Source organism: Equus przewalskii, chromosome 13, assembly GCF_037783145.1.
Source record: "Equus przewalskii isolate Varuska chromosome 13, EquPr2, whole genome shotgun sequence".
NCBI classification, from domain to species: domain Eukaryota; kingdom Metazoa; phylum Chordata; class Mammalia; order Perissodactyla; family Equidae; genus Equus; species Equus przewalskii.
In genome coordinates, this window is record NC_091843.1 from 26,512,982 (window position 1) to 26,538,422 (window position 25,441).

The 25,441-nt window shown below is 54.6% G+C and overlaps 1 protein-coding gene across 4 annotated transcripts in view; it reads right to left on the minus strand.

Moving 5' to 3' along the window:
- Window positions 1–23,885, minus strand: part of SYNPO (synaptopodin) — a 54,840-nt gene extending 30,955 nt beyond the window's left edge. Inside the window, exons 1-2 of one of the 4 annotated variants that reach the window (XM_070569173.1) lie at window positions 23,704–23,877; window positions 5,032–5,675 (exon numbers count right to left, since the gene is read on the minus strand). In XM_070569173.1, coding sequence (XP_070425274.1) covers window positions 5,032–5,428 — 397 coding nt within the window. In that variant the 5' untranslated portion in view covers window positions 5,429–5,675; window positions 23,704–23,877. Of the gene's footprint in view, window positions 1–5,031; window positions 5,676–22,221; window positions 22,373–23,035; window positions 23,136–23,703 lie in introns of those variants that run through there. The other 3 variants (XM_070569174.1, XM_070569175.1, XM_070569176.1) reach the window with 3 other exon arrangements.
- Between the last annotated feature and the right edge of the window lie 1,556 nt (window positions 23,886–25,441).

Genomic DNA, 25,441 nt, shown 5'->3' on the forward strand with positions numbered 1-25,441 from the left:
TGGAATAACTGTTACTTGGTAGGACTTAGGCAAATGGGGACTGAGGAAGATTGCCACCTCCTCACCAGCCGGAGGCCATCCCCTGACTTAACTACTGGGCCAGCAACAAGGGCAGGGTGCTGTGTGCCTCTGGGGCTTCAGTTCCCTATCTGTTCATTGAACTAACTGCCGTTCAGATTGCGCTCAGCAGAGCCCATGGCAGCAGTCACTGTGCTGCAGAATCACATGGGGATGCTGTTAAAAGCTGAGAGTCCCACATGCTGGTGCGCCCTCTCAGTGTGGGGTGGGCAGTGGGCTTGGAAACAGGACTGATAACAAGCACCCTTCACACCCCCAACAATTCTGAAACAAAACCATGCTATGCTTGGGCAAATGCCGGCCTGGGTTTTCACCGAAGTTTCCCTGCGTTTCACATACCCCACCCCTTCAACCAGAGCAGTTCCACTTTCATCTGTCTTTTATATCAAGGTTCTGTGTTTAGATTTCTACCACAGGAAGTTAGAAATGTGCTGATGTAAGCCCACCCCACTCAAGGTTCTGTGAAATGCAGAGCTGCATGTGGCCTGGGTTTGGGACATCCCCTGTCCCCAGTGGGCAGGCTCTGAGTGCAGGAGGTCAGGTGACAGAAGGGACAAACCCTCCTGGCCACTCCCATCCCTCTCCCTGGCCCCATGGTTTGCAGAGGATTCCTCTGGCCTTGTGGCTGCTCTTGTGCTGGGGCTGCCACAGGGGGAGATGGGGGGCACAAAGAGGGTCCCGGGGATTGGCATCAGGCAGGGTATTGCCTGCCCTCCGAGTGTGTGTGCTAGGAAAGTGGCTACAGCCCAGCCTGTGGGGAAGCAGGAAAGGAACTGTGTGTGGGAGAGAGAGGGAGAGAGAGAGAGAAAGGCTAGGATTACTGTGTGGGTGGGTATGAAAGAGCAGGAGATGGGGAAAAGGAAGGAGGACAGAAAGTGGTTCGGTCTGTATGTAGGCGTGTGCCAGTGGGTGTGCAAGAGTGGATATGCCTGTAGGAGAGAATGCGTGCATGTAAGAGAGATTTTAAAGTGTAGGTGTGCGAGCAAAAGGAAATGGAGAAAAAACATGCTTTTAACCTGTGGCTAGGGGAGGGAATATGTGTGCTTGTATGTTTCCAAGCGGGACTGTGGCCATGGATGCAAATCTGATACACACGTCCACACGTGAAAGTGAGGCATGCGTGGGCGAGAGGGGTCTGTGGGAGAGCGTCTGCTGGTGTGTATCCCATGCATGGATGTGTGGGTATCTGAGGGCATGCCCATGCGTGCACAGGTGTGCAGATGTGTGAGTACATACACGTGAGTATTTGCATAAGAACACGCTGTGTATACATGTGTGTATGTGGGGGTGTGAGCGTGTGCGGGAGTGCACATGTGAGGCGCACATGAGCCTGTGAGCCCTGCTTCTGCACCGTCACCCTCCTATTATGGTCACTGTGGCGTGGGTGAGGGAGTGGGCAGCGCCAAGCCCAGCCTCCTCTGTCTGCCCTCCCTCCCACAGCCTGAAGAGCAGGGGCCTTGTCCTTGGTCCAGTGACCACTGTCAGCTCTTACCATGGACGTGGGTTCCTCTGCCTCAACAAGATAGACATGGCCAGGGGCCGGGCTCATCTGAAAACCCAGATCCACGCCCTGTCCCCACCCCAGAGGCTTGGAGCAGTTTCCAACTAGAGTTGGAAAGGCCTCCAATCCTCCAGACACCCTGGACCCCCAATAAAAAATGGCCAGAGAGAAGGGAAGGCAGCTCTCCCGAAGCCTGGGGGAAGGAGGGGCTGGATCAGTGCCGGATCCCAGGCCTCCTGAGTGGATCCAAGGGGGAGGGAACACGGCTCCATAGAATCCTCCTCCATCCCCCGGAGCCTGAACAACCTTTTTCCAGCCCTGGGTGGGAGGAAGAACACAGCCTGCCTCGTCTCCATGGAGACAAGGCAGCACAGAGGGTGGCTGACAGCATGGGCCAGACCTCCCAGGGTTCCCATCTCAGCTCTGCCACTCACAGCCCTGAGACTTTGACCAGTCCCCTAAACTCATTGTGCCTTAGTTTCCTCATCTGTGAAAAAGAGATAAGAATAGTATGAACCTCATAGGGTTGTTTAGAGGATGAAATGCAGTAACCCATACAAAGCATTTAGCACAGTGCCTAACATCTGAACTGGGAGGCAGAAGCCCTGGGTTCCAGCTCTAGCTTTGCCACCAACTTACTGTGTGATCTTGGACAAGTTGCTTGCCATCTCTGGGCCTCAGAGTCTCCACAAGATTATCTACGTAATAATCTCAATGAACACTGCCAGTTATGAGCAGCTGAGACTTTGTGGAAAGGACAGCTGTAGCATGGGGCTCTCTTGCTGAACTAAGGACTAACCAGCGCTGGTTCAGACCTGACCACGAGCCCTACATGACACTCTCCTCCCCACATATATTCTCCCAAATTGGCAGCAGCTGATGGCAGGAAACTGGAGCTGCAGGCTGCTGCCCACCTCATCTCTCTGCACTCCTGACCGTTCAGCCTGCCAAGGACCCCATTCTGCCCTGCTCAGCTGGTACTCAGGCCTTAGAGAAACGACATTGGTACTCACCCATCCCAAGTGGTGTGTGCCCAAGGCAGAAGATGCTGTGCCCCATACTTGAAACTGCCAGGGAACCCTCAAGAGAAGCAGGTATAATTGTGGGAGGATGGGTGTAGTTGTCTGAAGATGTTTATAATCCTCAGGCAGCAATGGGAGGAAGCTTTGAAAGAAAGCCCTAATCCATTAATAACCTGGCAGCTCCACAGACCTCTTCCCTCCGGATCTCTCGGCGGAGAGAAGGGACTCTGGCCCCTCCCTTTCCCAAAGGAGCAGAAAGGCCAGTGTAGGCTCGGACCCAAGACCACCCGGATTTCCACTCTCCTGCAAGACCAGTTTCCTTCTGCCTCCGCCTCCGAGAAGTCTTCCCTGCTCATTTCATCCTCCTGAGGTCACTCCTGCCTTCTCTGTCCCTAGAAATGTTCAGGACAGAACTAGATAACCATCCAGCTGGACATTAAAGGGAGGAATGAACCAGGCTGTGAGGCAAGAAGAACACGACCATAGTCTCAGCTCCAACGCTGACTGTGTGACCTTGGGCAAGGGACTCAAGTCTCTGAGCCTCTCAGTTCCCTCATGCGTACAATGGGGAGAAATGTCTTGAAATGCTGTAGTAAGACCAATGAGAATGGGACACTGTGAAAGGACTTAGCTCCGTGTGAGGAACCAACAGGACTCATTAAAGTAGTCCCTTCTTCTCCCCTCTCCATCTGTGGCCTCTTCCACTCCAGAATGTCGACAGACAACACTCTTCCTTATAAATCCAGAATACAGTGGTGGCTAAGAGCAAAGCCTCATATTCAAAACACTGTGATTGAGTCAGGGCTTAGCAGCTTGCTGGCCATGAGTCTTGGACAAGTCACTTACATTCTCTGCGCCTCGATCTTCCCATCTGTACAATGGAGATGATATGTTCCTAATGGGATTGTTAGGAGATGAAATGAAACGACATGTGTAAAGCTCTAGCACAGCGAGCTTAAGAAATAACAGCTGTGGTATTATTGAGCCAATGATGATCATTTTGATTAGTATCAATATCCCTCACATGCTTGTCTAGATTACTCTAAAATTTCCGAAACACTGGCCCATCTGGGATCATTGCAACCTCACGACAGCTCTATGAGGTAGATAGGGCTCATATTTTTATTTTATTTCCACAGATGAAGAAACGGAGGCTCACCAAGGGGAAGGGATTTGCTGGGGTTTGGCTGGTCAGCATTGGGTCCAGAATCAACACCCACATCTCCCGGCCCTGTGAGAGGGAAGGGAGCGTGTCCTGGGGCTTCAGGCTTTTGGGGACCTGGATTTGGGCTGACTCTGGTATGAGGGCCCACCTCCAAGTTCAAGGCTGCTAGACCCTCTTGAGGTCCTCCTTCCTCCTGCCCCACATGCACCGAAGGGCCCCCTCGCTCCTGCCCGCCTCCCTGTGTAACCCAAGCCTGGTGGGGGAATGGTGGCCCCGGGGGGTGGTCAGAGCCTGGAGAGGATTATTTCAGAAAAGACAGTGGGGTGGGCGGGATGGCTGGTGAGATGCCAGCCGGGGCGTCAGCGACGCCCGCACAGAAATGAAGCGTTCCTTCAGTTTCCTGACGCACAAGCCCTCCCAGGCCTGTGTCCCCCGCACGCCCTGCACCCCCAGGATCTGCTGGCAGCGGCTCCCGCCTGAGCAAGCATGGCCCTGCTCACGTCCTCCCCATCTGGACCCACTTCAGCGTTTCCATGGGCCCGCGGTGGAGGTGATTCAGCATGGGTTTCCCTGTCCCGCCCTGCACTGCCAGCTTCCGCTGCCTGTGGGAACATTATCGTCAGTCTTCCTTCCGTGAGCTCTGCCCTACACACTGTCACCAGGTCCTCCCTGGAGCCCCTGTGATGTGGGTCCTGCTTCTGTCATCTCTGACAGATGGGAAGCTGAGGTCCAGGTGAGGAATGTGGGCTCAGCTCGGCCACCGACAGGCCGAGTGACCTGGATAGCCTCTCCTCCCTCTGGGCCTCAGTTTTCCCACCTGTAAAATTAGGAGGTCTCTACCTCGGAAGCTCCACAGGGCAGGGACCGCACCTGTTTGCCCCGTGCTGCATCCCCAGCACCCGGGGGGCTGCTCTCAGTATGTTCAGGGAGACGGTTCTGCCCCATCAGTGGCTCCGACTCCATGGTCATTCCTCACCACGGATGATTAAAGGGCAGAGAAGAGTGAAGGATGGATTTTTTTTAACCAACCATGATAATACAGCTTTCGCTCACTGCCTACTCACGTGCCCTCTTTGGCAGAGAAAAGAGTGGGCTTAGATGTGGTACAGCGAGAACTGCACGTAACTCGCAGCCTCCGCCATCTCTCCACAGCTGTTAATCTGGGCATGCCCGTGGGACTGTGATGGGCTGTTACGTATCATGGGAAACAGGGTCAGGAGCCTCTGTGATGCTGGCAGTCCAGGGGAACAGGGACATGAGCTTACCTGGTTTCTGGGCAACCCTGGGCCCAGGGCTGGAGCTGAGGCTGGCTGTCCTCACCTGCCGAGCCCTCACCATGGCCCAGTCCTGGCTGGCCCTGTTGTCATGCTGGGAACCCCCTTGTGCCTCCCTGGAGCAGGTGGGTGGCTGGAGGCCCAGGGCTCTGGGCAGCTGTGGTGCCCCTTGGGTGGCTCTGCAGGTGCTGTCCTCACTCTTGCTGGCCACTCCATCTTCCTCCAAGTCTGTGAACCCCGCCTCTCCCTGCAGGCCCTCCTCGCCGCCGCTCTCCTCAGCCTCCAAGGCCAGACACCTGTAGCTCCCATCGGGGATCCCGAAGGCGCAGGGGGTAGACCTGCCCTCGCTGGGTCCGAGGGGTGGGGATGGGAGGTGGGGGCCCAGCATGGTGCTGCCTCTCCTCAGGGATGCAGAGAAGCTGACACCTGAGGTGGGGCCGGGGCCACCTGTGCAAGCACTGGTCTCTGCTCCTCTAGAGGCCTCCTCTGGCTCTCTGCAGCTTTGTCTTCCTCAGCCGACTCGCAGAGCGGAGGCGAGGTCCAACTCTGGGGCCTTCCTTGGCCAGGTGGGGTGGTGGACCCCCAAGCCCTCCTTCTTAACTCTGGTCTGTAGGCCCCCCTTCAAGACGATCTATCTGCACAGGGAGAAAAGAACAGCACAAGAGACAGTTCGCTAGGTGTTCCAGATGGAATTTCTGAGACCTGTCCACTTTAGGGTAGCCCTGAGAACTGGCTGGGGATTGGGTTACAAGTCCCACACATCCACGGGACAGACCCAAGCTTCAGTCATTTGTCATCCCAAATTTTTGCCATATCCTTATGCCACCTGATACTTTATTTACTTAATATTTTTCCGTCAGTCAACTTTAAATAACTTATTTCTATTATTTTAGTCTTATCTTAAGCAATAATTGCAGGAAAACCACAACTATGTTGTGCTAAGTCATTTTTCTCCCTAATACACATTAAATAAATATCTAGTTATTTCAAAATACTTCTCTGGGCACTGCCTAGCAAGAATTCTCTCACGTGCCACCAAAGGTACATATGCCACAGGAATCACAGGAGTGGTGGGTCAGAGGGCACAAGACTGTGGCCAGGGACCCCCTGAGGGGGCTGTGCACCAAGGGATGTGATGCAGTGATGTGCTTGCGTGTCCAGGCTTTGAGCTGGACCGCCACCTGTGTGGTGGGCAGCAAGTCACATGACCTGTCTGAACCTCAACTTCCCCATCTAGAAAATGGGAACTGTAATATCTCTGACATAGTGTTACAATGAGGATTAAGTGAGAAAATGCATGCAGAGGACTTAGCACGGTTTCTGAGACATGACTGAGTCCATGTTGGCTATTCTTTCATTCCACAATAGTTTATTGAGCTCCGATTACATTTTAGACACCATCAAAGGTACTGGGGATGCAGTGGGGATAAAGAAGACATGGTACTCTGGCTCATGAAGCCTTAAGATCTGGTGGGTGGAGCTGTAAACAATACCATGGACAATAATAATAACAATATGATTATCTAGAAATGTTAACAATGGTGATAATCCAGGAGAGAGGGGATGGAGTCTTCCTACAGGGATGCGAGGAGGGGATGGATGGAGAGAGATGGGTGAAAGAACTGCCTGCGCTGGGAGACAGGTGGAGAGTGGGTGTGGGGGAAGAGGGAGGAGTCTAGGACCCCGCCCTGTTCGTCACTCTGGTGACAGCGTGATTTCGTTAATAGAGACCAGGAATAAATGGGAAGGAGCAGGTGTTCAGGGAGCAGAGGGACGAGTTCAGTTTGGGATTTCCGGGGGGAGATGAGCATGGTCAGCTCCACATGGGGGCCTGGAGAGCACAGGAGAGCTCCGAGCTGGAGACAAAAGTTTGAAAGTCATTTGTGGAGGCACGGGGCGGAGGTAGACAAGATGGCCCAGGATGGGCAGGTAGAGCTTAAGCCAGGGCTGATGGCCAATTACTCTTGGGAGAAAATCTTGGCATTTATAGGTGTTGGTTAGCGGATCTTGGACTCCCCCACTGCTTAGCTGTGTGAAGGCAGGTGAACGTGAACCCCCAGTCTCACTCATCCTTTTGCAAAACAGAGAGAGAACCCCGCCCCCAACACACACCACTGCCCCATGGCGGTGAGAGTTGTGAAAGTCTGCAGACAATGGTGACCTCAGGGCCTGGCCTGACCTCGGCTGCTGTGGTACTCAACCTGGAGGCCACTCCTCCGCCCCCAGGCAGGAGTCAGGCACCCCCCAACCCAGCAGTCTGGGTCAAGGCCTTGGCTTCTGGTTGGAGCTGTGCTGGGAGAGTCATGAAGGCAGGAGAAACATAAACACATTACCAGGCCCTAGGACAAATCAGTGCCAACCAGGGGAAGGCAAACAAGCGGCGGGATCAGAAAGACAACGGGCACTTATTACAGAGCCTCGGCGGCAGAGAAATTAGCACAAAGACGCCGACCTTCTGCCCAGAGGACGGGCGCGCACGATACTGAACACCTGTTGGAGCTGGGTTGTTCACTTAGGTTATCGAAACCAATCGTCACAACGGCCCTGTGAGAGAGTCATTGTTAGTAATAGTCCAGTTCAGAGGTGAGGAAACTGAGGTCAGATAGGCCAAGTGACTCCTGGCCAAAGTCACACAGCTAGTGAGCAACAGGGCCGGGATCTGAACCCAGCTCTGACACCTTGGCCATGATGGTGGACACGAGGCCTAGAAGAGATGGCTCCAGGGCCTCATTCCTCTCCCGGTTCTTTCTCACTCACCAGCTGCTGCCAGATTTCTGCCAGTAGCTTGTCAAAGGGTCTTAGAATCTCACACAGGCCCGGTAGAACGGTCTCCTTAGAAGGGCTGTGTGACCTTGGGCACATACCTTCTGCACTCTGGGGTCAGTTTGCCCAAAGGCACATGACAGAGTCAAGCCAGATGGTGCTAGAGGGTCTGTCCAACCCTGGCGTTGCAGGATGCCATGATTCTAAGCACTTGGAGTGCCCCCCCCACACACACTGCCACCACCCACACCACCACAGAGCCAGATGGCAGGAGGCAGGCGTGGGCGTGGGGGGGCAGGGCTCCCTCTGCCGCCCCCGGGGCCTCGCCTCACTCTATCCCTGCTTCTGTTTTGCTGTATTTGACGGTGTCCACGGTTTCCAGGAAAGAAGAGAGAGGCGGAAAAGTTAACTTTCCGCCACCCACACAAATATTTTTGGCCGGCGTTGTCTACACGCTGCCAAGCCAGGAGGGAGGGGTTGGCAGGAGCACTTCAATTCAAGTCTCCCTCCCAAGGAGAGAGGACTCCCACCCAGCTGGGGGGCCCGGGCAGGCACCCTGTGGGCCTGAGCCCTGGAACACGCACCCTGCTCTGGGGCTAGGGGTGGGGGTGTGGGGTAGGGGTCAGGACCTATAACAATAATGGCAGCTGCCCCTTCATGAGCATCTGCTAGTGTTTGGCCAAGCCTTTTACCTAACACTGCTGTGGGGCAGGTGTGTGAGCGCTGTCTACAGGTGAGGAAACCGAGGCATGGAGAGGTAAATTCCGCATCCAGAGTCCAGGGTGGTGAGTGGTAGAGCAGGGTGTGACTAGAGCTCTTAGCCGCCACCCTCAGTGGCTGTAGACCCTGACTCCTGGGACCCCCACCGCCACTGAGGTTGTGAGCTCAGACACAGCGCACCTGTCTGTGTGAGCACCGCTCCACTGTGGGCAGGAGAGAGCCCACTGCAGCCTCAGCAGAAATGGGAGAGGCGTCCTCTAATGCCAGCTCAGCTCCCCCCAGTCCACATCCCTTAACTGGCCACGGTCCCTAGTACACTGAGCCTCGACAGGCAGGGTTGAGAGAGTCCAGCAAACCCACTGTCCTCCTCTCAGAGGGGAGCTCTGAGCCCGGAACCCGAGAAGTGCTTACCCAGGTTGAACTGCAATTCAGACGCAGGCCTGGCACTGGGACCCGGGTGCCCCGAGATCTGCCTCCAGCTCCTCATGTAAACCCCACTCCCCCCTGAGCAGTCAGCCTGCCCTGCTCCCTCCCCTGACCTCCCAGAAGCCCAAGCAGAGGCTGAGCGTCAGATGCCCTACAGTCCCCGCCCTGCAGTTCTGAGGGCCTGCTGAGATCTCCCGAGGCTCCTTCTGTTGTTGCTTCTGTAGTGGGGGGGCCTGGGGAACATGGCCACGGGAGCCTCATGTCCCTTCTGCTGCTCCTTATGTGGTGGGGGAAAGGTACCGGCTTTGCAATCAGATCTGAGTTTGAATCGTGATTCCACCATTCCGTGGCTGCCTGACCCTGGGCAAGTCTCTTCGTCTTTCTGCATTCGGTTGGCCCATCCATAAAATGGGTTAAAACAGAGCCTACTTCACAGGGTCATTGTAGGGATTATTGAAAAATGCAGGCTCGTTCCTTCACTGGTGGGGAATGGGGGAACGCTGCTGTGTGCTGCTCGCCTGCCGGGCTCTGGGGATGCTTGGCACACAGGCCAGGTGTGTGTAAAGTGCAATCTGGCCTCCCCCACCTCTCCGATTCCCCATCGTCTGCGGTGCCCCCAGCCTGCTCTGTGTCTGCAGCGGGAGGTTAAGGGAGTGAGAGGAGCTGAGGATCAGGGCTCAGGTAGGTGCGTTGCAGGGCCAGGGACTGGCATCCTAGTCCGGACTCTCCCACTGCCTTCTTGAGTCATGCTGGGGAAATCACAGGATGTGATTCTATAGGGGAGAGACTAAAGTATGCGGAGTGGGGAGAAGCAGCCCAGGAAGACTAGACTCTTCATTCCTCTGAGGCCTTTTTTAAAGCCCCAGAAGTCTCCATACCTGGCCTTCCCACCTGCAGTCTCTCCCTGTCTCCATCCTCTACAGGGTCTGGTCCATTTTTCTAAAGTGCAGCTCTGAATGTGTTGCTCACCTGCTCAAAAACCCTCCATGGCTCCCCATTACTCACAGAATAAAGAAAAGTGCAAACAAAGGGAAATGCAGATTCAAAGGCAGAGCTCATGATTCCCGGCTGAGGGGAAGGAAGGAGGGCTTCCTGGGGATGATGACGCTTCAGTGGGATTCGAAGGACTTTGACAGGACATGCTTGGCCTTCTGATGGATGGAACGCATTCCATCTATCAAGGCCCCGTGAAGGCAAGAAGGCAGGACCATTTGAGGATGAATCTGAAGAACCACAGGGGCCTGGATAGGAGGAGGCTAGGGTATGTGTGGCAGGGCAGAGGGAGGGGAGGCTGGGAGAGAAGGTGGCCCCGTCGTGACAGGTTTCAGTTGCCTCAGTTCTCTCCTGCTGGCTCGAGAGATGGCGTAGGGGGCAGCCCTACAGGTCTGGGGGAGCCCCTGCAAGGCCCAGCTCTGGGGTTGGGGCTGGAGGGAGCAAGGCCAGAGCGGAAGGTGGGAGGCTGAAACAAGGGCTGGTGTACAGAGATCCCCGCAGGAGGAGCATTTGGGGGCAATTTCCTCAGCATCTGGCAGAGTGCCTGGCGCATCATAACACTCGCATTGATAGTAGCTAATGCCTCTGCAGTGTTTCTATGTCAGGCACTGTTCCAGACACTCAGCGGACGTTAACTCATCTGATCCTCATCACGACCCTATAAGGAAGGCGCTATTATTATCCCCACTTTACGATAGGAAATGGGGCTTAGGCGACCTGCCACGCTCGCTGCTGGTAAGTGGCTGAGTCAGGCCTCATATCCTGATAGTCCAGCTCCAAACATCGCTCTAACCCCTAAGGCTGTACTGCCTCAATAGTTTAGGTAGCTATTGAATGAATGAATGAGCAGGAAGGATGGGAGGATGGGAAGATGGAAGGGAGAGAGGGAGAAGATTATCTCCCGTGCCTGGCACATAGTAGTCACTCAATAAATAGTTATCAAGTGGAAAAATGAATGTGGAGTGGCTGAGGCATTAATCAGATATACAGCCTAGGGGCAAAAGTGGAGTTCCCCTGGGGGAAGAGGTAACTCAGGACCTGTCCAGATGGCTCAGGGTGCGCCTCCCCATCCCAACCCTGTCTGGCAGCACCTCAGCCTCAGGAGCAGGGTTGGGGGATTGTCTAGCCTTTCCAGAGCTGAGTTCTCCCTGCCACTGGGAAGAGAGTTTCCGTTGTCCTCAAGAGTCTGAGCTGAGAGCACGTTCCTGCCTTAGTGCTTCTCTCCCAAGGAGCGGATGGGAGTCAAGCTGGGGGGGTCTCTTCCCCATGGCTCCAAAGGGGAATGTCAAGCCCCTCCACCCTCCAGTACTGGTGAGCACGGGGAAGCCCAGCATTTGCAATTACCTTGCTATGTGTTCTTGGAAGAGTCACTTCTTTTCAGTGGGCCTCAGTTTCCCCAGTTGAGAAAGGCCTTGGGCAGAGTGGCTGGTGGGCATGGGAGTAACTAAGGTTGAAAGTTTTCCTGAATCCTCCCTGGACTTGCCCTTTCCCAACATTTTCCGGTGGGCAGAGTCAGTCCCAGAGGGATGTGCAAGTGTGACCCCACGTTACTGACCCCTCCCTCCAGTCCTGCAGGACAGACTGACCAATCCTGGCCTCCTTCCTTCGTGTGTCTGCCTCCAGCCATCGCAGCCCTGCAGCCCAGCCTTAGCCCTGGCCTCTCCTTCTTCCTCCCTACTTCTTTCCTCCCCTCTGTCCCCATCCGCCTCCTGGGGCAGAAGCGGCCAGTGTCGGATGAGCATCATGTGAAGTTGGGGAGCTCTGAAAAGGTCAGGAAACCAACCCTGGTCGGGAGGTAGCTGTGAGGGGCCAAGCCAGGCACACCAGGTGGTCTCAGGAGAGATTTCAACCAGGCCTCAGCTCAGCCTCACCATAGCTGGGTAAACTTCAGACAAGTCGCTCCTCTGTTGAAGTTCAGTTGCCTCCTTGGTAGAATGGAGACTCAGTCATTCACCTATTCATTCATTAGACACGTAGGCACTGAATGCCTGCTATGCGCATCCACTATTTTAAGTGCTGGTGGTACAGAGTGAACAAAAGAGAAAGAACCCTGCCCACGGGAATCTCACGTGGTAGTTGGGGTGGACAGAGAATAAGTAAATAAGAAAGTATGCCAGACAGTGATAAGTGCAATGGAAAAATAATTAAGCAGGAAAGGGAGCGAGAGTGCTGTGTGTCATGAGAACAGAGAAAACAGTGGCATTGATATGACAAACCTTGACAGATGCCATCCTGTGTATTGCATGGCATACATATTTCAAGTTCACTATTATATTAAATTCTCATATGCAATTATAAAGACACAAAATCAACATTAGGTGGCAAACTCAGCAGCACAACCCCCCAAACCCCTGGGAGATCTACTTCTTATGCTAATATTCTGATTATTCAATCATTTTAGAACCTTCCTGTTCCACTATGAACACATCTACTGTTTAGGATTATTTTTTTTATGATCCGGTATATAAAAATATGATTTCACATGTTAGCATTGTTTCTTTGAGAACCTATTTTTCCAAGTTCATTAAGTTGATAGAGTGTCTCCTCAATGTGAAACACATGCTAGACAAGGAGTTTGAGGATAAGGATAATGATACATATAGTTGTTGTGAGGATTAAATGAGTTAACGTGTGTAGGTGCTGGACAAGAGGCAGCTATTGTCATTATAATTGTTAGGAGGGACTGAGGATACAATCAAACAAGAGCCACCATTTATTGAACACTGACCATGTGCGGGGCATGCACTGGTACATTCTATAAGTATGATCTTATTTACTCTCCGCAATAACCTTACAAGGCAAGCACCTACCACTATTCCCATTTAACAGATGGAGAAACAGAGGCTAAGGGAGAACCATCTCCGCCCATGGTCCCAGAGCAGGAGAACAACCAAGCCGGGTCCTAACCTGGGGTGCCTGACACCTGGGGCGGTCACTGAGGGTCCAGGGGGAGGCCATTTTGCACAGCACAAAGAACGCTTCATTCTAGCCCTGGCTCTGCCATGCCCTCTGCAACCTTGGCCACATCCCTCTGCTCCTGGGCCTTGGAGCAATTCCAGGGCTGGATTTGGGGTCTCCATGCGCCCTTCCAGCTCTGGATTGCCCATGAATCCCGGCAGCCAGGATGCTGGGGAACTCGAGCCTGATCCAAATGGACACAGCGAACCCAGCCTGTTCACAGGATCAGCCAAGTCCCCTGCACGTCACATCTATTTCTGCCCTGCTGAGTTTATAAATATATGGGCCGGGGAGCCGGCTTCAGCAGAACTGGAGGGACTGAAGTCATGGCTATAAATACAGGGCCATCGCTGGCTGGGGTCGGGCAGAGGGTGCAACAGGGCCAACACCAGCCAGGAAAACCACACCCCAGGGGTCCTGCGGGCAGTCTGGTCTCCTCCTGGGCCACGAGACAAGGAAGGCCCAGAGGGGCAGGGACTTCCCCCAGGTCACAGGGCAGTGGAGGTCAGAGATGGGCCTGGCTCTGAGTGGAGGCTGCTCTTCATGCCACTACTGCCCAGGCTCACAAGGCCTGCCTCCCTCTGCCCTGAGGGGTCAAACTGGGCGAGCCCAGTTGGAACAGGAACAAGATATTATGATTTTACTTTATAAAATGAACCTCTACTGATAACATACTGCTTTTTATCTGTTGGATATATTGGAGTTCTCAAAATTTTCCTTTGAGAAGGTTCTATGACCAAAAATTTAGAAAATTACTAACCAAATCTGCCTCCCACTCAACAGGACCACACTTCACCATGCAGAGTGGCCCAGCCACGTGCTGGAGCCTGCCACACTGACCCCACAGCCAGTTGTGTGGATCGCTTCCCAACTCTGCACTCAGTGACATCACTTTGGCAGCTTGAAATCGGTCGTGGTGGGAGTCATTACACCATGGATATGGGCAACTGCTTCGAACCAGGGCTTCCCTCCCCCCCAGAGCTCCAGTTGTCAAGCATTTACCAGCATACCAGTGGTTAAGTCTGTGGCTAGTGAAGCCTGACCATGCCTATGTCCCGGCTGTGTGACCTTGGGCCAGCATTTTACCTCAGGGAGCCTCCATGTTCCCATCTGTGAAGTGGGACCCATAACCACACCTGCGTCGTGGACAGGTAATGTGAGGGCTAAAGGAGCTTTGCCCCTAGGGATTGGCACAGTGGCTCCCTAACTCGCCTGCCGATGAGATCACTCGAGGACCTTTACACTTTCCAAAGGCCCCGCCACGCCCCAGACCAATTCAGTCCCAACCTCTGGGGGCGCCAGTAGATTCTGAAATTTTCCAGGTGGTTCCAACGTGCAGGCAGGTTTGGGAACCACTGCTCACCTTGCCTGCCTCTTTGCAAGCACTCGGCAGCCGTCCAGGAACCAGAGGGATGGGGGCAATGCAGACCCCTCATCCCTGCTCCATTTAACTCAGGGGTCTTCATGGAAAAAAATTTGCATTAAAAGAGGGTGGGGATTTGTTTGTTTGTTTGTTCTGTTTAAAGGTCTAATCTGCCTACAGGGTGCAGGAGATGCTGCTTCCAAGGACCACAGAAGGAGGGGCCTTCGCCTTCTCCCTTCCAGATGTGCGCCTGGGCGCCCCACACACTCCAGAGCAGATGGGCCACAGGCTTCTAAACCCCAAGGAGGCCCCACTTCATGTGGTACTCAGCCGGCCAGCTGGGGAGATGGAGAGACTGCAGCCTGGTCCCTCCCTCCCCTCCTGGAGAGACTTAGGCTGGCTCTTCTCGACCCACAGGCCGAGGGCTCACAAAGATTGGCTCAGCCCGGGAGACATCAAGCTGCTGGCTTGGAGGACTCAGATTAAGAATAGAACTAGCAGTGCTTATGCCAAGGGCTTCGGGCCTCGGCCTTACTTCTCCCTGGAACGCCACCAACAACAACCAGTGATAAAAATACTCATAATAGTGGCTGACATTTATTGGATTCTTCCTATGTCCTAGGATATACCACAGTGAGCATGTTGAAAGGCAGTCTAGGATACAACCGCGCTGTCCAATATGGTGGCCACTAGCCACACGTGCTGCTGAGCACTCGGAATGTGGAGCGTTCAAATCGAGAGGCGCTAGAAATAAGGAGTATGCCCAGATTTCAAAACTTAGTACCCAAGGAAGAATGTAAAATGTCTCATTAGTAACATTTTTTAGATTTATTACATGTTAAAATGATGCTATTTTGAATTTAAAAAAATGTCTTATTAAAATAAATTTCACAGGTCCCTTTTTTTCACTTCTTTCTTTTTACTTTTCTAGAGTGGCTGCTAGAAAATTTAAAATTACACGTGCTTGCATTTATTTTGATGGACAGCCCTGGCATAGAGGTCAGGAGGGCACACTTTCTAGAGCCACACCCTCCGGCTTCGAATTGTATTCTGTATGCTGCCACTTACCAGCTGTGAGACCTTGGGCAAGGTACCTAATGCTCCGTGCCTCAATTTCCTCATCTGTCAAACTAGGATAATAACAGTACATCCTTCTCGTGGCTTTGGTGTGCTTTTAATGTGCCTGGTACAGAGGAAGCACTCAGCAAAAATCAGCTATCAGGGGCCATTTGGCACTGGCTAAGTGATTTCTTTGGATTATCACACGCCTCAATAGGTACTGAGCTCCCCGTCACTGGCGGTGAACAAGCAGAGCCTGAGAAGCTCCTTGGCAGGTCGCTCTAGGGTAGAGTCCAAAAACTGAATGTGGGGGGAGGCATGAGATGAAATGGTCTTTGAGAGGGCTCCCAGCACTGACGTTGCGTGATGCTGCTGTCAGCCCCTGGCTTGGTGTTCTCCACGAATCCTCTCTTCCTCACCATATCCTCCTTTCCTTTCCCAAATTTTCATTCAACCCAACTGAATGTAGTAGACACTGATAGGTGCCACTGGGGGCCAGCGTTGTGCAGGACACTGTGAGGAAACCAGAGGGAAAATGGACGTGGTTCCCATCTTCAAGGAGTCTAGTCTGAACAGAAGGGCTCGAGACGTGGCTTGAATATCTATAATACAAAGTGGGAGGTGACAAGCGCCCTGAGGAACACATCGCCTCTCTGAGCCTCAATTTCCCCGTCTGTACAATGGGCCAGTGATAGCACCACCTTCTAGGCATCGTTGTGAGGATTAAATGAGATGACGCAGGAGAAGCGCTCGGCCCTGTGCCAGGCACATGGGCTGGTTCGGGAAGCGTTGGTCTGCTGGTTCCACAAGGGCTGGCTTCACGTCAGTTTTGCTCACTATTCATTCATCCGGCCAGCAGTTTTAGAACACGTACTGTGTGAGCCAGGACTGCTCTGGGAGCTGGAAGCACAGAGGGATAAGATACTCTCCCGGGCTTGGGAATGTTGAGAGCAGGGAAGGGTGCGACAGGGAAGACAGACAATAAGCCAGCAGAGGAAGAAAGAAGCCAGGTAATTCTAGAAAATGAAAAGCGCCCTGAGGTGACAGTGGGAGGAGGCTCACCCCCTGACATGTGGCAGCTATCGCGTCCCTAAGACCTAGTTTAATGTCTGGGACCCAGTAGGTGCTCAATAAATGCACGTTGAGCAGATCTCAAATGAGAGACACTATGGAGTGTGGAAGAGGGGGACTGATTCCGCCTGGAAGCCTTCTCTGATTGGCGGAATCAGACTGTCAGTCCATCAGCGACCTGGCAGGCTGGGGAGCAGGAGCTCAGGGCAGGAGACCTGGGTTCAAGTTAGAGTTACAACCTGCCGCCTCCTACGAGCCACTGACTTCAGGCAAACCCTTTCTCCCCACTTGCCTCAGTTTACTCCTCTATAAAGTGAGGGGATGGAGATGCTCGCCAAGGCTTCCTCTGACTACGGTAAGTCCGCGAGTTACCTTGTCTAAGCCTCTGTGTCCTGGTCCTGGTGGCCAGTGGGGGTGGGAGTTGAGGCCATGCAGCCTGGAGAGAGCAGGGCCAGGGAGGTGTGCCCAGGCCTCCCTGGGGAGCCCTCACCCTCAGCACCAGCTGTGGGAAGAGCCGGAGTCAGGAGACATTGACTCAGTGGCCAAATGTTGGGATTGGAAGGAGCTAAAGCCTTCCTCTCATGCTCGAATCCCCTTCCACTCGGCCCCCAACCTCAGCTTCTGCATCCCCGGTGTCAGGGCCTCACTTTCCCCAACGGCAGCTCATTCATTCCATCGTTAGCATCCCTTTTCTGCAGAGGTGAAATCTTCCCCCATTACCCCCGATGATCTTAACCCCACCCTTCAAATATGTGCAGAACAAATTCAGCCCTCTCTTCTGTTCCGTCCCTCAAGCTAGACCTCAGTCCCTTCAACTATTCCACATGGAAAGAATTTTCTGACCCCTTCCCATCCTCTTCACCCTCCTCTACTGTCAGCCGTCTGCCAGATTCTCAGAAGGGAACTGACCACAATATTCCAGGAAAACCAAACCAGCACAGACCATGGCAAGACCATCACCTCCATCATTCTGGGCATTCTATCTTTATTAATGCAGCCTAACATCAGATTATCTTCCCTCCCCTCCCCGCGCTTTTCAACAGCTACATCTCTGCTGGATTGTATTGTCCTTAGGATTCACAAAGACATCACTATACAACTGCTACTGTTCTGCCACATCTTCCACATCCAGTACCTGTGCAGTTGACATTTTCAGCCCAATGGAGGACTCTGATATGTATTTTAGTTAGTGTGGACTTCTGCTGAAAAGGATTCTCAATGAGTGGTGGAACCAAGATCAAAGAAAATAATAACCACCACCATCACCCCCCTACACACACAACACACACACACAGCATGAAATAAAATAATGGAAGAGAAACATGTCTTGTCAACAGTTATCCAAAGCTATTATTAAGGAAGCTCGGCACACACTTGCTGAGGCAACGGCTGGCAGTGAACAAGTGTGAGGATGTGAGATACTGGACGGTGTGTCCACGGGTCAGAGGGTCTCAGGGGTCAGAGCAGGTGAGGAAAGGAAACTACAGCAGACGATGCTGAAAGAGGAGGCTGGAGGACACTGAGCCTGAAGGCAGACGTGAGAGCTTGTCTACCCTAACCCCCGCCTCTCCTCGCCTCTGAAGCCTTGGCTCAGCTCACACTAGGACATCCAGCCCCGCTCCTTCCACTCTCTGTGACCACGGCAGGTCACTTCCCCTCCCTAGGCCTGAAAAAAGGGCAAAATCATGCTGTTCACATGGTGTGACAGTGGGGGTGGAAGCGCTGCTCTGGGGCCTGGCACAGAGCCAGAGCCCAGTCTCAGAGAGGGTGTGGGGCAGTGGTCAGCCAGTGGGTTCTGCGCTCTGCGACCTACTCTGGAGCAGCCACTGAGCCAGCTGTGTGACCTTGGGTGAGTTCCTTCGCCTCTCTGAGCCTGTTTTTCCATCTGCAAACCAGGGCTAATTGCAATGCCCACTTCGTAGGGGTGTTGTCAGAACTAAACAAATGTGTATAAGTGAAGAGCTTCGAGCTGCACAGTGAGTGCTTGAAAGGGGTCGTGCTGCAGCGAGGGGCTGAGCTGGGGTGTGTGGCGGAGGCGCAGCCGAGCGAGGGGGCTGAGCCAGAAGGAGCTCCAGAAACCCTCCATCTGAGCGTCCATGCCGTGTGTGTGTGTGTGTGTGTGTGTGTGTGTGTGTCTGTATGTTCACGTGTGTGTGTGCTCTGTATATATATGTGTGTGTCTGTGTGTGACTATGTGTCTGTGTGTCTATGTGTACACCTGTGTATGCATGTATCTGTGTGTCCGTATGCCAGTGTGTGTATCTGTGTGCGCATCTGCATGTTTATGTGTGTGTTCTGTGTGTATACTTGTGTATGTGTGTATCTGTATGTCTGTATGCCGGTGTGTAGCTGTGTGTCTGTATCTGTGTGTGCACGCGCGTGTGTGCTTGCATGCGTGTGGCAGGGCTGTTGGAGTCTGTCTGCAGAGCTGCTGGGAGCGGCCCAGGAGGTGGCTCAGCCAGACCAAACAACCCCAGCGCCCGAGCTCCAGGCTTTTCTCCGACTATTTGCTTTCTTTCTCTCCTTTCCGGTTCCCCGTTAACCGGTTCCTGCCTCCAGCGAGCAGAGTGGGGAGGGAGGCCCTGGCGGGGCAGGCATGGGCCCTCCCTGCCCCGCTCCCCACAAGGCTTCCCACCATCTTGCCTCCACCCCTCCAGCCCCTGCCTCACTGCCACGACCCCCCACAGGCCCCTTGCCTCTCTGAGCCTCGCGTTCCCTGTTCCCTCTGCTAGGAAGCATCCCACTCCCGCTGGCAGTGGTCCTGAAGAGCTCTGCTACTGCCCGCCCTCCGGGGGCCTGGGCATGACATCCCTCCAGCAGGCGTTTCTGATCCTGTTTGTGGTAAGATCTGAACCCAGCCCCTGGGGAGAAACCCTCCTGGGGCTCCCTGAGCCTCTGGCTCCCTGGCCTTACTACCTGGGGAGTAAGTGGCCCCACCTGGGGACTAGTGGGACTATTTAAGGGGAGCATTTTGAGGGGTAGGGGCCCCTGAGGTCAGCCCAGGGCCAGGCCTCAGGCCTCCAGCTCCCGTTCAGCTAGATGGCGTTCACCGAAACGCTGCCAGGGAGCTTTAGCTTACTCTTAATCCCCACAGCCGCCCTGATTTTACAGGTAAGGAACTGGGACCCAGAGGAGCTAAGCAACCCACTTGAAGGTACACAGCAGGTGGGGGCAGGACTGGGACTGGGACTGGGGCCTGGGAAAGAGGAGGTGCTCTCCCCTCATCTCAGGGCACAGCCCTCGGTGTCCCCTTCTCCCCTACGTAAAGTGGCGATGACGCCCTCCTTGCGTCAGCAGAATTATTCACAGGCCCGATAGCTTCGAGCTGCTGTTTACCGAGTGCCAGCTGCAGGGTGTGCCAGGACGGCTGTACCATCAGCTCATGAATCTTTATGGCAGCCCATTTTACCAAATCAGGAAAGCAGAGCCGAGAGAGACGCCGCGACCTGGCAAAGTCCACTGCTGCAGCAGGAGCCGAGAGCGGGTTGACCTGATCTCTCTTCTTCTGTTTCTTTTTTTCCTAACCCAGCAACAGACTTCAGCTTCCCTTGGCCCGAAGTCAATGCTGTCACCAGTGGACCTGTGTATGACTCTATATGTACACCGCGTGGTCGCCACTCCATGCTGCCTCTAGCAATCCCAGGAAAAAGAAATCAAGGTGAAAGCTCAGACAGTGGAGCCCCAGGGCGTCACTGTGGGTGGGTAAGCTGAGTCTAACTAGAATCCTCTGCCTCCTTCTGAACCCATGGCATAGCCCACCAAGGGTGACATGTTTAACTGGACCCTGGTCCTAGGAACAGTTTCATTTTTCAAAGAAGAAGATTCCTTTAAGAAGACCTTGCTCTTTAAGCCCACATCCTCCCCACGAGGCAGCGCCGCCTCCCACTCCCCGGTCGGGCAGATCTCTCTCTAATGATGCCATAAAGCTGCCCAGCGCATCATAAAGCAATTCCGTTTGCCCTTGGCCTTGGGTGTAACTGCTAGGAGTTCCACAGCACCCACAAGGCCGCTGAAGGCCAGTTAGAACGTGGTAAGTTCTGCAAGCAGGGACTGTGCCCCTGACCCCGGCCAGCTGCTTCCCCTGGATTTGAAACAGCTGGTCCAGGCCCCAAGGGAACCTGAGCCCAAGGAGTGTGGATGAGTCCAGGTGGCCCATCCCTGTGCCAGGGAGCACAACCCCAAAACTCACAGGGTTCTTCTCCTCCCTCCCCCCGGAAGGCACTCTAGAAGGACAAGAACCCTCCAGAAGTAGATGGATGTGGCTCCATCCTAGGGCAGAGCTGGAGAATGACTGCAGCCTCACTGAGGACAATGTCTCCTGGGGCCTGTGGGCACACTGAGGCCCCAAGAGGATAAGGAGTTTGCCCTGGGCTCCTTCCTCTGCACCTGCTGCCTCCCCAAGAAGAAGCCGTGAATTCATCTCCACCCAAGGAGACCATGCACATCCTTGGGCCCAAGTGTGCTGCTCTCTGCCTATTGCAGGATGAGACAAGAAAGGACAGTCTCGGAAGATACACTTCCTGCCACGGCGCAGGGTCAAGCTTGCCTAGAGAGTTGGTGATGAGACAAATCACCAATGAAGATCCACAGATAAACAGCCGTCACAATCAGGAGGAGCAATGACGGCAACAGCACGCCGCTTAGTAAGGGAAGGAACATGGGGAAGCACATTCCTCATATCACCAGCTCCAACCAGCGCAGCCTGGAGAAGTAACCGGGCCTCTGCAGAGGGGTTCCCCACGCCCCCTCCAACCTCCCAGTGCACCTCTCCTGGGCCAGCCCTGGGTTGGCACGTAAAATGCAGCCAAGTGGCCAGGGAGTCAGGGATGAATGGCAGGAAAGGCTGAAGCCAGGGCGGCCCCTCGCCTACCCGCCCATCCCGGTGATTCAAAGCTAGGCTGAGGCCCGACAAAGCCCTTGAAAATGCCAGTCAGGGAACAATCTCTTTCCCATACTCCCTGCCTTTGACCTTGGGCACACAGCCCCAACCTGGGATGGGCTGATCTTTTTCCCAGCTCTGCCCATCCCATCCCCAGTTCCTTCTCACACGGCGCACATAGCACAAACAGCGTACACATCATACACCACACACACACACACTCCACGGTGACAACTAGGCTTTCCACTCTAATCACACAATTACAGGACTGCCAATTTGTGGGGGCCAAATGATGGTCTACACAGCAGATCACATCTTCAGGTCCTAGATAGCCAGAATCAACACACTTGTGAGCATTTAAAATGGTAGAAGCACAAAGAAAGCGTGTGCCGAAGTGGACAGGGCCCTAGGGATCCTCCGTGGTCCCAGTCTTCATTCATTTAGCTTGTTTATATTTTTATTTAACTCCACTCCCTGGTTTGATGTGCTTTTCTATATATTTTTTTCCCAAGTGTAGGTGAAAACAACACGCAATCCTTGTTAAAATGAAAACTGGCAGTCCACGTGGCACCAGCTCATGAGCTGCCAGAGTGGTGCACACCACACTTTGGGAAATTCTATCTTGGTCCAACCTTGCCATTGTAGGGGTAGGGAAACTGAGGCCCAGACAGGGGAAGAGACCCATCCAACATCCACAACAAGGCAGAGGCAGGGCCACCACTTGAACCCAGAGGCCAGCTCCCAGCCTTGCTCGTCTGGGAGGGAAGACCCAGGACTCGGGCCACCCAGGCCCCCAGGGTGCCCCAATTTGCCACAGAATCTGAGTGCAGCCTTTTCCCCAAGGAGTGCTTGTCCCGGTAACCCTCGACCCCTCGGGTTCGGATGGCCCCCATACTGTCTCCCTGAAGCATTGGGCAGGCTGTCCCCCACTGGGGCTTGGTTCCCTCACCTTCCAGGACTACAGTGAAGACGCCAAGCTCTCTGAAAAGATGCAGACAGATGCGGGAGAAGAAACTGAGAGCAGCCCCTTTCTCGACGCCTCAGCCTTCCTCTCTGGGAAGTAGGTAGAGGTTGTACAGGTGCAAGAAGACTGAACTGGGCTGGAGGAAAACGAATGAAGGAGGATAGTGGCCACGGGGAGTCCCAGCATAGAAGGACCGCCACCAACTCAGTGAGGGTCTCCTCCCCCCAGACGATCCCCTCAGGAGGCCACTAGCAGGCCCCCAGGCTCTGGGTGACAGATCGGAGTCTGCCCAGGACTTAGGTCACAGGAGGCCGAGGGGGAGGCCAGCTCGGCCCCGCGAGCAGGGACATCCCAGCGACCTGCAGACAGGCTCACATGTCCGCACACCACTCATCCATGCAACATGCACACACACACAGAACTCAGTCGTTCACTCAGAGTCTGAGACGCTCTCACTGGTCCGATGCAAACGACCCCAACCCTTCCTGTCCCAACCCCAACCCCGACCACCCTGGGGCACACGGCAGGGCCCGCCTGCATCTTTCCTACCCCCATCCCAAGCAAGCCCCAGGCTTGGCCGCGTCTCTGTCCCGCTGCCTGGGAGACACATGTGGTTTCAGTTAGCAGCAGAGCGGGCATTTCCGTCCCAGACGGCCGGGCCCTGCCAGGGCCCCGGCCCCACAGGCACCCGCCAGAGGGGCCACCTTGGCCCCTACTCCTGCACTGGCCTTTCCAGGAACCCCGGAGGCCCCTCTCCCCAGGAAGACCCTGCTCTCCTTCTCCGAGCTCGCCCCCTCACCTGGAGCTAGAATCGGCGCCCATCCGCACAGGGGCTGGCCATGCCCCGGCCCCTGGCCCGGCTGCCCGCCTGCCTTCTCGCTCTCGCTCCGTCTGGGAGCAGGCTGAGCGGGATGGGAGGAGGGCAGGGTGTCAGGGGGGCGGGCGGGAGGGAGGGGAGGGGGCGTGTGGAAATGAAACTTTAATAACAGAGCCCCTTTTGTTTCCGAGCATATGGGATATTTCATACATACTGAAGACATTAGCCGTCTATATTTTTAAGGGCTCGGGCTAGAGGATGAATAAATACAGCCCGTATTCCGCTCGGCAAACATGCACATGCAGAGCGCTGACTTCTGGAGCATTTCAAAACCCAAAGAAAAAGCCCCCAGTGACACCAGACACTTAAAGATAAATATGTTTCCAAAACCTCAGGCTCGCCTCGCCCCCTCTGACAGCCACCTGGAGGCCCAGGGGCTCCTTTTCTCCCGCGCCCTCCCTCCACCCGCTCCACCTTCTGATCTATGGGGGGTAAAGCAAGCCCCTCAAAACCAGGCCCCCATCCCAATTCTCTTTCCCAGTACCCCCAACCCCAGCAGGATCCCAGAGTGTCAGAATTCCTAAAGAGCTTGGAAATCTTTGTCCTCCTCATTTCAGTGGACCAAGGCCCAGAAAGGGGCAGGGACTTGCCTGAGGTCACATAGCAAATCAGGATCTTGAGTCAAGGGGCAGTGCCTTCTTCTTTCGACAGGAGGACTCCCCCATTTCCCCACCTCGGGCTTGGGGGTGGGGAGCCTCCCAGGCCCCAGAGGGAGGGCCGAGGTGTGGGCTAGGAGAGTGCCCGCCTGCTTTTCCCACTAGAATGCTGTTCTGGGCAACCCCCCCCACCCCAAGTCTGGGCACCCATCCAGGGCAGACGTCAGCAGGGCTGGGAACTGGGCCGGCCCCAGGAAATCCCCTTCAGGCCGGCAGATCCCAACAGGCCTGGAGGCCTCAGGTGCGGGAGCTTCCCTCCCTGATAGCTCGGCTCCCAGTCCCTTGTGTCATCCATCTGCCCTATGGGAGGAAAAACAGAGGCCTAGAGAGGGCCGGGCCTTGGCCTTGGCCAAAGTCACACAGCAAGATGATGACAGAGCAGAAAAGTGGACCCGGGCCTTCAGACCCTAAGCTCACTGGCATGCCTGGCTGGTGAGCTGTTCCCTAGCTCTCTCCAGTCAGGGCCCTTCCTCCTGGTCTGCAGTTTCCCCTACAGGCATTTATTCATCCCCCAGAGGTGGCCTCAGCTCCCCACTCCTTTTAGAGTTCAGTGCCTTCTCACCAACTGTCTAGACGCCCATTGAGGTGAGTAATTAGCACAGTGCTGGACACATAGGCAGTGCCCACAACAGGCGTGAACAACTTCTCATGATGCTGGTGACAGTTTCTGCCATGTACTGCACCCCGTGCCAGGCACAGGGGCGGCAACAGTGACCTTGAGCAAGTCCACACCCTCCCAGAGCTCATGGAGGAGAAACAGCCTCCCTCTTGGCAGACACCTTCTCCCCATTTGGGGGAAACTGAGGCTCAGAGAGGTTTAGATGCTTCCCCAGGCCACACTGGGGGTAAGAAACGGGGCTGCGCCTCCAACCAGGATTTCCTGGCTCCACAGTCAGTGCTTGTAACCCTCTGGGGGCTCATTGGTTGCTTGGGTGCCCCCCACCGGGTCCCAGGACTGCCCAGCTCCGTGTAACCATCGAGTGTCTTTGCATTTAGCCATAGTGCGCATGTGGAGTACTCTGATCCTCCCTGAGAAACAGCACTGATGCAGGAGCTGGAGACCTGGGTCCTCAGCCTCGCCCTGCCACCAACAGCCGTGTATCCTTCTCTAAGGATGGATTTTCTCCTCTGTGAAGTAGAGATAACCACCAAATCACGAAGATCACATGATATAAAGGGTGTGAGGGGGTCTCGCCTGTACGTGGTGATTTCCCCGTCTGGAATTTCATGCTGTGGATGGATCCTGGCATTAAATCCTGTCTGGGTTCCAACAGGCCCTGACTGGCCTCCCTGCCAGCCGTTGCCCCTCGCCGTAACCTGCGTCAGCCCCCAGAGTCAGCCTCCTGAAAAAGCCTTTGCAGCTCATCACCCCCCACAGTGACCCCACAGCAGCTCCCCATGGCCCCCAGGGCAGCCCATGACTTAGAGGGGCATTCCAGACCCTGGGAACCTGATCCCCACCTGAACCTCCCCGCTCTTTCCCAACCCAGACCCTCTACCCACATCTGCCCAGCATCCTCAGGGAAGCCTTCCTGGCCGCAAGTGGTCTGAGCCAACACCACCATCACCGCCCACTGCGCCACTGCTATCACCAACTTCCTGATGAGGAATGTCCACGAGCACAGACTCGCTGCTCTCCATTCGTGACAGCTCAGAGGCCTTTTTAGAAGGG